At 51.6% G+C, this 14331-nt stretch overlaps 1 protein-coding gene across 1 annotated transcript in view; it reads left to right on the top strand.

Moving 5' to 3' along the window:
- Positions 1 to 2940: 2940 nt before the first annotated feature.
- LOC122389945 (secreted frizzled-related protein 5-like) overlaps positions 2941 to 14331 on the top strand; it is a 36932-nt gene continuing 25541 nt past the window's right edge. Inside the window, exon 1 of the mRNA XM_043382458.1 lies at positions 2941 to 3442. Coding sequence (XP_043238393.1) covers positions 2971 to 3442 — 472 coding nt within the window. The 5' untranslated portion in view covers positions 2941 to 2970. The remainder of the gene's footprint in view (positions 3443 to 14331) is intronic.

Raw genomic sequence — 14331 nt, 5'->3', positions numbered from 1 at the left:
CTGATGGTGGCGGCGGGTCCATCACCTCTCAGCCATCCGCGCTCCGACGTCCTCTGTGACCTGTCCCACGCGCATTTCTGCTAATTCCTCTGCCGGATCGGCGGAGTATTTTCCGATGTGGCGCCGGTGCCTGGCTCGGCGCTGGAAGGAAACTCTGCCCGTGGGAGACGAGCGAGTGACAGGTACGACCCGGGACACACCCACAGGCCAGCCGGGCCGGCGCCGGCACCGCGGCCTCGGTCCGCAGCCGTGTTTGCCTCTGCCGACTACTGTTTGTGCATAGTTCCCGCAATGGGTCCACGATTCAGAAAAGGCAGCTCGCGTAATCTCTCCTTGGTGGGCTGGCTGACGAGACGAGGAAACTGAACGGCTGCCCGGGAGCAGCCAATCACAGGCTGCAGGAGTTTCCGGCATGGCGTTTTAAGAAGTGCAAAGGTCATCTTAGTCATCATCAGTGATGAAATTGTATGTCGATCGGAGTAGTCATCGATTGTGCTGCGTTTTTGTTGTTTTTGTGCAGTGTTCAGACGGACGAGTTCGGCCGTCTTATCCCTCCGACGACACCTGGTTTCTCACACCTAGGTACAGTCACACATGAGTTATTCTTCCTCCACCAATGTCCACTTCCTGCCACAGCTCGGCGTATCTCCTTAAACTTTTTATTAATGGGTTGATATACATTTTTTTTGTTGTACTTAACTCTTATATAACCAGTATTGTTCACTGGTTCTATATTTCATACGTACCTACATGATCATGCGGACATTGAGCGACGACCATCGCACCTATCAGGAATCTGGAGGTTGCGGTCCCCCTCGGCCTCTAATTGCCTTGCATTGTATTATATAAATGTAATTAAGGTTCTGCGTCCCCCTAAAAGGCGTTCCTTGCATCCACCATAGCTTTTGAACGTTATTGTATCAGCGCATCTTTTCTGTTCGGGGCAAAGTTTTAGCGGATCCTGATCTCACCCGGAGATTACCGAAGGCCACCCCACGGCGCCACGTGCTGCATTCCTCCCCGGTTTCCCATTCTACACCTGCCTCTGCAGTGTTCTGTCTCCCCCAGTAACTGTATTCTGCATCTGATTTCCACCATCTGGTTCCCTGTCAGCTCCGTGATTCCGCTGCAGTTCACCGTGACAGGCGGACACGCCGCGTGGCTCCCGTTCGGCGCTCACGGGCAGCGCGCCGCGGCCGGTCGCGCTCCCGGCCTGTCATGTTTGCCGCATCTGTCTCGTCGGCCGGGAACCACATACACACATCGATAGCGAGTGGCCGGGCCGGCGAGCGGCCACTGCCGGCCCGGGCAGAATACTAATGGCGCCGCGGCCGACCCGTCGTGTTCCGACCGCTCACCGCGCTGCGGCCACCGATGGACGCTGGCGGCCGGTAGTCCCTGGGATGGCAGTCCCTCAGTCCATCAGACAGTCCGTCAGATGGCAGTCCCTCAGGCGGCGGCTGGCAGTCCCTCAAAGGTCAAACAGTCTCAGGCAATCTCTCAGTCTCTGGGACAGTCTCGCAGTCTCTCAGACAGTCTTTCGGACAGTCTCTCAGACAGTCTTTCGGACAGTCTCTCAGTCTCAGAGGCTCTGACAGTGCCTCAGACGGCAGCTCTCAGTTCCTTGGCCGGCGGCCCGCATCTGACTACCCGATCGCCGCGGCACGGCTACCAGAATTTGCACTCGCCGCGATGGATGGCCGTGTCCGAGAAGTATGCGGTAAGCCGGCCGATAAGGGTCGCCGACAATATGTGTGGCTGCGGCCGGCGAGGAGCGACAGCCGAGCGGTCTTACTCACCGGCAGGCCGCCATCGGCAGTGGGCGCACGTATCGGCTCCATATGGGCCGCCGCTCGGCTGCTTTGATCCCGGTGTCGTCGGGGCCGATATGGGGCCCGGCCGGCTGCTCTGGACGGCGGCTGGCCGGGCCGGCAGGACGTGCAGGGAGTCTGCCAGGCGGCCACACTGATCCCGCGGCGATAGCCACCCGGGTGAGCGTGATGTGGCGCACCCAGCAGCCGTAAAGAACGACAACGATGGATTAAAACATGCATATTTGGGAAATGTTGACATTTGAAGACTTGCTCACGTTGATGGTAATCCCAAAATCAGCAACAAGAAGTCAAGTAACATACGTCCGTCCGTGTGATCCTTATGCGAGCGATTCGGCACCAGTTCAAGCAAAATGTAGGAAGAGTAGCTGAAGGCGTTTACAGAGATTGGCAATACCAGAACGTAAAAAAGACAAACCAAACGTAACATCAGTCTCCTTGCCAGGAAAGACTCCCTAATCATGTCCATGATCGTCAAAAGTCGTCCAATAAGCCGCCTCCTATCTAGACAGTTCGGCGTGGCGTACCTTACAATTGAGCAAGCTAATCCTGGATGGAATTATTTCCATCAATTCTTCACTTCCCATAGAGTGAAAAATGTCTTTCAGTAGGCTCCATCAATCTCTTCTCGCTGGCTTGTCTTGTCACTTTCCGTATAATGTGATTACTATCTTACCTGAATCGTAGGCGCTGTAGTCTGACAACTTTATTGCCACCCCACTGTGGGTTTCCGCTAATCCCCATCATTACAAGGGGCAGCCAGTACCGAGGGTGCGGTGCGCTCCGGTGGTGTCTGATCGCTGTGCGTCGGATCAGGCCCGCTGGGCGCCGCGGCTGACAGCGGCCGGTGACGGGCGGACCCCACCGGCGCGCCGGCCGCCCTCTCCGCAGGCGCCGCCCACCCATCAGCCCCTCTCGCGCCGGCCACTGTCGCGCCTGTCAAGATACTCATCGGCTGCTCATCATCATTAGCCTGTAATGAGCTGGACAGCGTGGGCCGTCCGCGCGCCGGCCGCCGCCGCTCATTGGCCGCCGGCCGGCCGTCACGTGACCGGCGGCGCGGACGGCGCGGGGCGGCGCGGCGGCGGCAGTCTCGGCGGCGCGGTGACGCCGGTGACGCTCGGCGACAGTCGCGGAGATGGCCGACCGGTGGCCGACGCTGGCCGCGCTGGCCGTGCTGGCCGCGCTGGCCCCAGCGGCGGCGTTCGAGCAGTGGGACACGGTGCCGGGCCGCGGCGGCCAGCCCGTCTGCATCACCATCCCGCACAACATGACGCTGTGCCGCGGCATCGGCTACTCGATGATGAAGCTGCCCAACCTGCTGGACCACGACAGCCTGTCGGAGATCTCTCAGCAGGCGGCCTCGTGGGTGCCGCTGCTGAACCTGCGCTGCGACCCGGACGCGCAGCTGTTCCTGTGCTCGCTGTTCGCGCCCATCTGCATGGAGCAGCACATCTACCCGTGCCGCAGCCTGTGCCAGAAGGTGGAGCGCAGCTGCGGCGCCCGCATGCAGCAGTACGGCTTCCCGTGGCCGGACATGGTGCGCTGCGACCAGTTCCCGGCCGACAACGACATGTGCATCACGGCCCAGTCGGGCAAACAGCCCTCCGGTGAGTGAGTGAGCGCGACGCGCCGCACCCGGGGAGACGCACCGCCCGCTGCCCCGGGAGACGCACAGCGCGCCGCGCCGCGGAGACGCAGGGGAGACGGGCAGAGATAGATGGGGACGGAGGGGAGATTGGAGGGCGAGGGATGCGTGGGGACTTGGGAATGGAATCTTGGAGGCGGATGCTAGGGGCGTGAGAAATGAAACATACATTGGCTGGAAAGCATATTTGGGAACCGTGTAGTTTGTTAAAAATAAGCTAAACGGCAATCCAAAACATCACCGGTAAAAGGAAATGTCATTCTTGTATGTAGGCACAGACAGTGAAAGTCTGCCGACACCAGCTCGTCAGTGGTCGCCTGGCGCTCCATGCTGCCCCTGAGCCCGCTAGTCGCCCCCAGTGGCCCGTGAGTCCGCTAGTTTGCCCCAGTGGCCCCTGAGCCCAGTAGCTGCCCCCGTTGGCTCCTGATCTAGTGACGTCCCCTGAGCCGGATAGCCGTTCCCGCTCCCTGAGGCCCCTGAGCTGCCCAGTAGCCGCTCCCGATGTCGCCGGTTGTGTCGCAGTGTCGGCGGCACCCGTGACACAGGCGCCCACACGACCGGCTTCCGGCCGCCGCCGTGCTCGTGAGCTGCTGGTATGTCACGGTGCCGCAGGTGCCGCCGGCCGCGGTGACATGCACGAACTCGGGTGGCTGCCGCGACAGACAGCTGTGCCCCAATGTCTGCCGAGACAGACAGCCGTGCCGCTGCCTCTGCCGCTACTGACAGTCTGCCGCTGTCTGCCGCGACAGACAGTTGTGCCGGTGTGTCTGCCGCTGTGTCTGCCGCTGTATCTGTGGCGACACAGACAGCTGGGCCGGTGTGTCTGCCGAGACAGACAGCCGTGCCGCTGTGTCTGGCGCTGTATCGGCCGTGACACAGACAGCTGTACCGGTGTGTCTGCCGCGACAGACAGTCTGCCGCAGTGTGTCTACCGCAACAGAAAGGTGTCTCGGTCACCGATGGAGCGGCCGAGAGCAGTGTCAGCGGTTGTCCAAGTCATGACGGCTGGCTTCTGTGCAACAGTAGGCGACCCATGCTGATGCCATAAGATGTGCGCTGCGCGATTCTTGCACAATCACATGCAAATGTGCAGATTATCGGCGACTATAGAGCGGTCATGGCACGAATCGGCCCTTGGAATACCAATGCAATGGCTGACATATGGTAACGAAAACCAGCAAAAGAGGCTGCAGCCTGCATATTTCCTGTAGCGTCCGTATACAGTTGTTTTGTAGATGAGCAATGGCTCACAAGTCACATGCATTCCATGTTTGCTATTTATGACTTGCAAATTTGGCTGTGAATCCTCTATTTTTCTTCGACAGTACCACATTCTTCCTGTGCAAACATAAACAGGCCGCCAGCTGCATTAGGTATGCTAATTGTTTTTATTTTGTTGTGGTCATGCCTTTTGGGTTTAATAAGACGATTGTAAAGCTATGGAAGGATAGGATAGGATGGAGCCAAGGAGCTGAGCGGGCCACCGAGCGGTGCACCGCGGCGGAGTGGATGTGATCGTCCCCGGGAGTGTCCCGATGGGCTGCCCGGCTCGCCGTGCCACTCAAACGGTCACCCCGGAGAGGTGCACTCCTGTTGGAGAGCTGACCTCACCACCGGCTGTCTGGTGGGGCTGACCGTCAGCACGGACAAGGTATAGTGCGAGCAAGGCTGAAAAGATGCGGATGGGTTAGTCCTGAGGTTTAGCGAGGACAACCCTTATTTGTTTGGTGTAGGTGTTCTGATCGGAAATGAAGAATTGATAAAGGCAGCTTCTTCAGAGAGCTAGTAAGGACAATTCTTACCGTTGAAACCCATACACAGCTGAAATAAGTAAGCCATGTTATTTGATTTCACTTCCAAGTTAATTAATGAAGTTGACATTAATTAGCCAGCTGACAAAGTAGGTTGTCAAAATGCTGCCGCTGTTGGCTTGTCTTGTCTCCAAATAAGGCCATAGCCAATTAATAATTCAATCAATCAGGAGGTAACTGGTAAAACAATGATAAATTGCTGTGTTTATGAAAGCTGTCAAACCACACATCAGATAGGTGTCAGTCAGTGAGTTCCCAGTCAGGCGCAGTTATTTCTGACGTGTAGTGCCGAGAACGACAGATGCACGGAGGCACCCGCCGGCAGATCGTCGAATATCCGAGTTCTCTGTGAAGGGCTGCAGGCACCGGGAGTCGTATCACTGGACAAGTAGAGACGGTCGGATGTTCATTAGGTGAACGTGATTACTAGGCATACACTCCGCTTCACGTAGTTGGTCTCTTGGAAAAAAAATTGCTGAAAAATTGGTCTCTTGGTAGTCGGTAGTTGGTTCTCGTTTGGTGTGATGAGCGCAGCTCAGCAGGTCTGGATCTATCAATTATCCGCTAGCCCAATCAGGCAAGCTCGATCTGCTCCATGAAGATGTCAGCCCGGTGGCGGCGGACACGGGCAGCGGGGCCGACGGTGGTCCACGGTCCCCCATCCCGCAGACGGGCCCGGCCCGTCCCGCTCCGAGGACCTGAGACGTCCGGGTCTGTCCGGGTGTGGAGCGGCCGATTGGGCGGTCGGCCGGCTGTCACACCTGTCACGGACCTGTCGCCGGCGGCTGCCGGTCCCGGCCGATCCTATCGGGCGTGTGTCGGCGCTCCCGCCGCGGTTTGTTGTGTCAGAAAACACGCCGGCCGCCGATAGGGTCTGGGCCGCGTCTGGAGCCGCCGGCTGACCGCTCGGTGGTGAGTGGGTGAGAGGCGCAGCGGCAGAGCGGCCGCCATCAGCGGCTCACAGGGCTCAGGGTGTTGACGTTGACGTCAGCGGCTCAAACAGAAGGTGCCACCGGCTCAAATTTAGATAGCGGCTCAGAGATGCGGCACCAGTGGAAGGCGCCGCCAGCTCAGAACGGTCTGTGCCGCCACCGGCTCAAATGGAAGGTTCCACCGGCTCAGATGGAAGGCAAGGACAGCGGCTCAGAGCCGCGGCACCAACGGAAGGTGCCACCGGCTCAAATTGAAGGCTGGGACGGCGACTCAGGGCGGTCAGCACCTATATGAAAGGTGCCACCGGCTCAGCTGGGATGAGGTTGGACCTGGGTGGCTCAGAGCGGCCGTGCAGCAGCGGTGGGAGGCGACAGCGGCTCAGATTGGAGCCTGGCCCCACGCAGCCGCCGCCGCCGCCGCTCCGTGACCGCTGATGCGAGAAGAGGCCGGCCTTGACTGATGCAGGCTGAATGCTAGGAGTCGGCTCCGTCCGGACTTGGTCCGCAGTCGACCGGGAGTCGGTTTGGATGCGGTCCGCAGATGGAGGATTATTAAGATGACGGACCATTGCCGCGTGAGAAACACAAACGCCTGAAGTCTGATGTGACTGGGCCTTCATAGCCGGCCTTCCAGAAAAGGTTGTTCTTGGTTGGTTTCTGTTTTTTTTTCTCCCTAATATGCTTGTATTTTTCAGTTGGCACGTTACATCAGGTAGAATGCCGACGGTGAATGCCGCTGAATCGTTTCCTCTGTGACTAAGACAGTAAGGACGAACGTCCATTTCTCACAAGGCCACGAGACAATTTCCTTGCGAAGTATTTCATAGTATTTGTGCTTTTTCCACTAGTGCTGGCGCCTCCAACCGAGTGCTGACATCACTGAGAACAGTTAGGATGCGTGCCAACTTTCTGCTTAATTAAACATTTTTGGGTCTTCCCATACAATAGTGTTTGCAGGAATGTATAAGACATGTGTGATGACAGGATAAAGCAGCTGTTATTAGAGTTTGGTGTCAACTGTCAAGGTGTAGCACTGCTAAGATGATGAAAGCTAACGTGCAGTTTGATGTCCCATGTTGGCCTGGGAGGAACAATAGTGTCGAAGTAGCTTCAGACCGATCAATACTTGTTTGCTTATCTTACCTTACGAAAAGGCTAATTTGCCTCCCTAAATCATCGACCCATATTCCGGGACAGAAGTAGGTATATAGTTATATAAACAAACGGCATCGCGACGTGCTCCTTAGGTATTATGATGCAGGCAGGGCACCCGCAACCCGTACTAGAGCATGCGCCAGTCATACAAACTCAGGCCCCATCCTGCGAGAAAACGATGGCATGCCATTGAGCTGGCAGGGAATCATCGAGGAGTGTTTCACATCCTCAGATGCGACATTGAGAGATTTGATAGATCCTGTTGCACTTGATCCAACATGACTGGATCGTTTCACACCTTAGCTTTGGAATGCATTGCTGGATGGGATAAAACTTATTGTTACTGAGCCAATGGATAATTATCAGGGTCCTTATCAGTTCAGGAAATGTTTTGAGACGGGAAGTCGAATGCTCCTCCCTGCATGTGCGCATTTTGTTGTGCTCTCTACGTTCATGTTTTTATTTTAATCGCTATCATTTTGATAGAATCTCACTTTCAGCCGCTCATCGATACCTTTATTGAAATGCAACGATGAACAAGCATATATGATTACTATAGTTCGTTTTTTTTTCAAAAGGACGCTGGCTCCAAGTATGTTTTTCGAACAAGCACGTGTTTTAGCGAGCAAAACGAGCAAAAACTGAACCTGAGAAAATCGAACGTCGACTAATTTTAACCCGCGCCCCGTTGGGCTCTGCCGAGCAACGCGCCCCGTTGGGGGGGGGGGCCATTTTGGCCCCCCCCTAAGATCTCGAGAACCACGCAACCTAGCGACAAGCGGCAAACGGTGTTGGATAGCCCTATCAGGGAACTACCTTGTGACCCAATTTTATTGACCTAGGTCAAACCGATGACGTCACAGGTCAGGTCAAAGGTCTAATTTTGACCGTTTACAGGCATTTCAAGAAATGCGTTGTTAAATCGAGTAAAATGCATTTCATTGAAAATCATCGATGGGGAAATGTTCTTCAAACACATATTTTGCTATTTGAGGTCACTGATACCAGGTCAGGTCACAGAGGTCAGGTCACTGGGGGGTCACAATATGAAAGTGTCGTGTGATACATGTTTTATGGTCCATTTTACATGACAAATGCGATTATGTGGGTCAGGCAGCCGTTGGGGCCAGCTTAGGTCACGTTTTGGTCAAGGTCAGGTCAAGGTCAGGTCAAATTAGGTCAAATTTCAAAGTTAATATTTTTGCATAAAATGGGTATCGAATCGATGCAGCTCGTCACGGGGAGTTCAATGGTGGTCTTTGTTCTGCCGTACGTGGTCTAGAATTGCTAAAAATTGAGTTCAAAAATTTGACGTCATCATTTTTGAACAGTTTTTTCGCTATAACTTGGCCAAAAAACGAGATATCGATCTGCAATTTGGTATGTATATAGAAGAGCGCAGGGACTATCACATATATTCCGGTTTTTTCGAAATTCGGAAAAATTTTGGATTTTTTTTTAGTTTTTCAAAAAAAATCAATTTTTCGATTTTTTTGGGGTCAAAAACCCAAAATTCTGAAAATCCGAGATAGCAGTTTTGTAGCGCCGCCTTTTGTTTACTAGACCATATAAAGAACTTTGAAATTGCTTGATAACTGTAGATTTGGTGAGCGTTTCAAGATTGCATGTTTTTTGCTCATTTTTGCTCGAACATGACCTCAGTTTGACCTCAATAACTCCTGACCTAAGGTGACCTAAGACTTGAAATTTGGTGTGAAGGTGTCAAATTGATGCCCGGGAAGGTACTGAAAATTTGGCGGCGCTGCGCGCCGCCGTTTTCTTGCTATTCAGGAAAAACCACAGGGGGGGGGGCCAAAATGGCCCCCCCCCCAACGGGGCGAGGGTTAACATGTGATTTCTTCCCGATAATTTCCATATGTGCGTTTTGGAACCATATATGAGAACAGTGGTGACGTCATACTGTCGAACATGTAGGTATTGCAATGTAACTTATAACTATCATGGACGGAACCGCTTACTCGATTATTAGCTCGGCAACAGTGAAAAACTAAGTTTCACCCAAATTCATTGACACTTGTCAAAGTGCACGGACATTTGGGTGCCTGCTGCCACCAGTGACGTCATCATAGTAAGTTCATTTTTAAGAAACAATTTCCAGCTACTTACCGTGCACAATTTGAAATCGATTATTTTTTCGGTAAGAAATTCTTGGCCAGACACTGAAGCTGCCAAAACTCACGTGAGAGCTTCGATATTGAACTTTGAGCCAGCGTCCTTTTGAAAAAAAAAACTTTTTATAGGTATATTTTTAATCCGCGCCCCACTGAGTTATTTCTATAACGCTGGAGGGGGGGGGGGCTGTTCATAGCCCTCATTCTAGCTCCGAAAGTAATGGGGCGATGGTCAAAATTCAAATGTCGTCTGATAGCCCCGGAAAAACTGTCGGGTGAAACTAATTTTATTGACTTCGGAGTTCGGGGTCACCGATGACGTCAAAGCTCAGGTCAAAGGAAAAGTTATCAACATTTGGCTTGTTCACAATTTGGGCTCTGGTCGCTGGCTTACTGGTCAGATCAGGCTCATTTTTTGTTTCACACTCGGGAACAGATGCCAAGATAGATACCCTGAGGGTACCGAAATTGTGCTTCGAATTTTTCAGGTCAAGGGCAGGTCATCTTATGTCACGGATTTTTTTTTATAATGTATCGGTCACGTGATACATGTTTTATGGTCCATTTAGGCCATATATTTCGAAATCAGCGTCGTCTGTGTCAGTTGAGGCAATTTTCAGCTGAATACAGCTGAGGTAACTTTCGGGTGAAAAAGGTCAAATTTTGAAGTTAATTTTTTTCAACAAAAAGGTGTCAGTTAGCTGCAGTTTGAGCTCATGCTAACTGACTGAATAAATAGCAACGATGGTGCTATTTATTTTGGTTTACGATGTCGAAAACGTGCTGAAAAATGGATTTGAATGGTTGATAATCGTGAAATAGGTTGACTACAAAGCGCATAACTTAGCTATTTTTTGAAGATATCGCGCTTAACCCTCCCAAAGTAGATCAGCTGTATGTGTTGTATGCACATGTAGATATTCCGGTTTTATGGAGATGTCAAAAACTGATCAGAAAATATTTAAAATATGTTTTTTTAGTTTTTATACTAATAATTTCAAAACTTTCAAAATTTTGAAATTCCGAGTTAGTGGTTTGGTAGTCCCGTGTATTTTGAGTCCTCTCGTGCGGAGCAATCGGATCTAGCTAAAAAAAAAAACTGAGCTCTTGAGAATGATTGCCGTAGTTCAATGTTTGGCATCAAAATCGGCCAAACATGACGTCATACTGACGTGATATTCGGACGACCTACTATGGTAGCTACGAATTTTTGGTTTAGACAGAAGGTGTCAAATTGATACAGTCATAGGCACTGAAAGTTTCGTGTTGCTACGTCTAGCGGTTTAAAAGATATTGCAAAAACGGGAAGGGGCTCTATCCCCCAGTGCGGCGCGGGTTAAACAGATCTTTCATCTTTACAAGGCCAGATCTGTAATGCTCAATTGTAAGTACGTCCTCCTTGACGTGTGCTAGGTCGAAGTAGGTATACCTATAAAACACAATTAAATGCATGTAGTAAAGTGTATACTTTTCTTCCAAGGCCCACCTACCGACAGTAAATTTTTAAAATTTTTACAGCTAAGTTATTGCAAGACCAATGAATTTATCTGTCCCAGTTGTAAGATACTTTCCAACTCCAGTTACCAATGTTTATCTCATATTTTCCCGTCACTGATCCAATAGTAATAGCGATTTCAGATGTCACAATTGGGCGGCATCCTCAAAATGATCTAGTCGCAAATCTGCAGAAATTAATGGGTTGTCTCCGTCGTGTTTCGTATCGGCGCACCCATCAGTCTGCGGCGTCAGAGATAGCCGGTGTACGGGAACATGGCTCTGACTGCGGGCTGGTGATTCCGCCCGGCTCGAACGGTGCCGGCGATACCAGCCGACTTAGACCGGCGTCAGCCTTTGATGATACCAGGCGGGCTTTTCCCATCGCTGCATATACGGCTTTATTTGGTGTCAGGGTGATTGATGCGCATTTTCACCGACGTTGACCGCTAAGGAATGATTGGAATTTTAATGGGCGGGATATATCTCGAGCGGCATCTGTGAGACTGAATATAATTAGGTCTCGAAGTTCATATTTTAACGCGTCTTTTATCGGATATATTTCCATGGTAGGATAAGACATAATATATGGCTTCAAAGTTCACCTAAGGCAAATATGTCAGATCGCAGCAAAGATCACGTAGCGACACTTCATGCAGGAAGTCATTTCCCGGTACGGTCATTACTTTTGAATCTCGGTGCAGCATGGAAATGTCATTTCCTTGTGCCCAAGGACTTACGAAATTAATATAGAACAAATCGTGCACCCCATACGCTGCAGAACATTTAAGTAATGTCAACTCAATTACGACACTATAGTTATTTTCTTACATTTCCTGAAAAGGTTCGTGGAATGTGACAGTCTTATATAGTTTTATATGTCGATATAAAATATCGGCGTGCGTATCACGTATGGCTTTGTTGCATCGACTAGGAAGGGGAATATGACATGAATGCTGACTGTTGAAACGAAGAGTACCTAAGTAGGGACAATTGACATTTGTCGTTGTTTCCTTTCGTTTGGATTATGTTGCCTTGTTTTTAAGAAAAACGATGTCTGAGCTCAAAGCTGTCTGTGGGTATAGTTATTAGGTGTGACCTCCCCGCCAATACTGCAGTGCTTAACATGACGCAACGAAAAATTATAGATCTTATTATATGTACGCAATATTGTGCGGCTGGTGATGAACGGTATGTCACGGCGCCGTGTACCGACTGCCGATGGTGTGAGCCCGGTAGCCGGTCTGGAGGGCGCCGCGCCCAGACTCGTGTCGGCGCCGGCCGCTACCGGCGCACGTCTGGGGGCGGCAGGGTCCGGCGGTCCGGCGGCACGGCGGCGGCTCCGTCGCGTGTCGGCGGCGGCGGCGGTGCCCGATTTGGCGCCGCCACCGGGCCGCGCCACCCACGGCCGACCCGCCGGCAGCCGAGCCGACCGGCCTACCGCCGATCACAACGGACCGCTTCCGAAAACACCAACAAAAATGCCGCTCAGCCGCTACTCACTCGACAAACTATTCGAAAAGTTACGATAATCTGACCAACAGCTGGCCGAACAGACAGGCTAAGTCGGAGGAAAGCGGCGGGTGTCCAGGTGATCTGAGCTGATGGCTAACCGTAAGCTTTGTAATCTATGCGCTAATGCTGACAAGGCGTGCTGACGTGCCCGGTTCAGTGTGACACTAACGTTCCATCTCAAGGCCCGTGGTATGCCCGGGTATACTCCCGACGCTGGAGTTCCCGAGCGGGGTGAAAGATCACTTCAACTCGGTACACTTTGTGTGGTTGGCGGTGTGTGTAAACAATGTCACATTTCTGAGGTTTATTATATAAATGTTGTCATTTGCATACACGCAAGGCAAAACTCCTATTGTAAAGGATATTCGCTGGCTGAGGTATGAGTAAAGGCTTCACAGTTCAAAGAATTATTTTTAGTTGGTTTTCGCATCACCAAGAAAACAAATATCCATAGATACTAAAGCGTAATATGCATACAATAACCGATGAAGTCACCAGATGAAATCATTTCGCCCAGGCGCTCAGTTCAACTAATGCTCCTCAAAAGGTAACTTTGTAATGCTGGGTCATGTGCCTTCATGTATGTACAATGGAAGACCCCATAGTTTACCTTACATGTGCAAAATGCATAATACAGGGGGGCCCGAAGTTGTAGCCCTTCTATCGCGTGAAATAACATGAAAATTTAGAGATTTCGCTTTCCGTTTCGAAGGTCGGCGCAGCAGGTCACCCGTCATTTCCCCGCGCTCTGACCACTACCGATATGCTCCGGACGTTAAGCTGCGTCGACACCGTCAACACCATCGGAGGGGGGGGGGGGGGGCTCCTTCACATTATTTTTCGTCATAATCATTTAAACTATATGATGTTCGTGTATGCACTTTACTACAGCAATCAAAGTAGAAACGCATCCTTACCACAAAGCGTTAGTTTCCCATGCGACATAAGCAATCAGTATTGTACCGGTCCGGTCCGTTCCGAGATACGGGCTCCACTAGGCGTGTAGCGCCGTGCTGACCGCTTGCTGACGACCCCCGTCAGCAGCCGCCCGGACCTGTCAATCAGCAGCCGGCTCTCGGCAACGCGTTAATCTGTCATCGTTGCACCAGCGCGGCGTCCGGCCTCCGGGACCGTGATGATTCAGCCCGCAGCCCTGTCAGGCTCCTTATTTGGTCACCTGTCTCAGCTGCGTATTTGTCAGCTGGGGCCATTTTTTTCAGTAAATAATTGTAGATGGCTCTATTTGTCTGTTATATAAATTGTAAGTGTTTTATACATTATAAGCTAAGCTCGAAGGGTTGAATAGACGGAGCTGGGCGAACTGAATGTATCAAATCGAAATCCACTTAATGATCTTAATTTCGCTAACACACTGAAAACAATTTCACCCAAAACTGGCGAGTAAACCGGTGTCTCGCGGGTACCCCTATCCGCAACCATTTTTAACCACCTTCCCAGGAGTCAATTTAGGACATAACACTTTTGCAATTCACTCTGGTGAGTAGTAACCATCCACGACTATTCGCGCACCAGTGGCTCGCGACCCCTCCATCGAAAGGTATTCATCGACGCCTACCTGGCAGCAGCAAGCCACAAACCCCTAGGAGATGGGGTTACCCTCCACGCCTACCCTTCGCCGACCAAGTCACGAGGGCCAAAAAAACTCCCACGCTTGACCATATTTGCGGGAAAATACAGGGTGTCCCAGAAGTCTTGAAGCTTTTTTATTTCTGTCGTGTGACCTTGCTATGCCACCGATTAAGGCAAATGACGCCTCAAACGAAAGAGAATGAACTGAAATTTTGTATTTTC

Source organism: Amphibalanus amphitrite, unplaced genomic scaffold (assembly GCF_019059575.1).
Source record: "Amphibalanus amphitrite isolate SeventyFive unplaced genomic scaffold, NRLGWU_Aamphi_draft 000020F_arrow, whole genome shotgun sequence".
NCBI lineage: Eukaryota > Metazoa > Arthropoda > Thecostraca > Balanomorpha > Balanidae > Amphibalanus > Amphibalanus amphitrite.
This window is presented reverse-complemented; position numbering and strand designations above follow the sequence as displayed.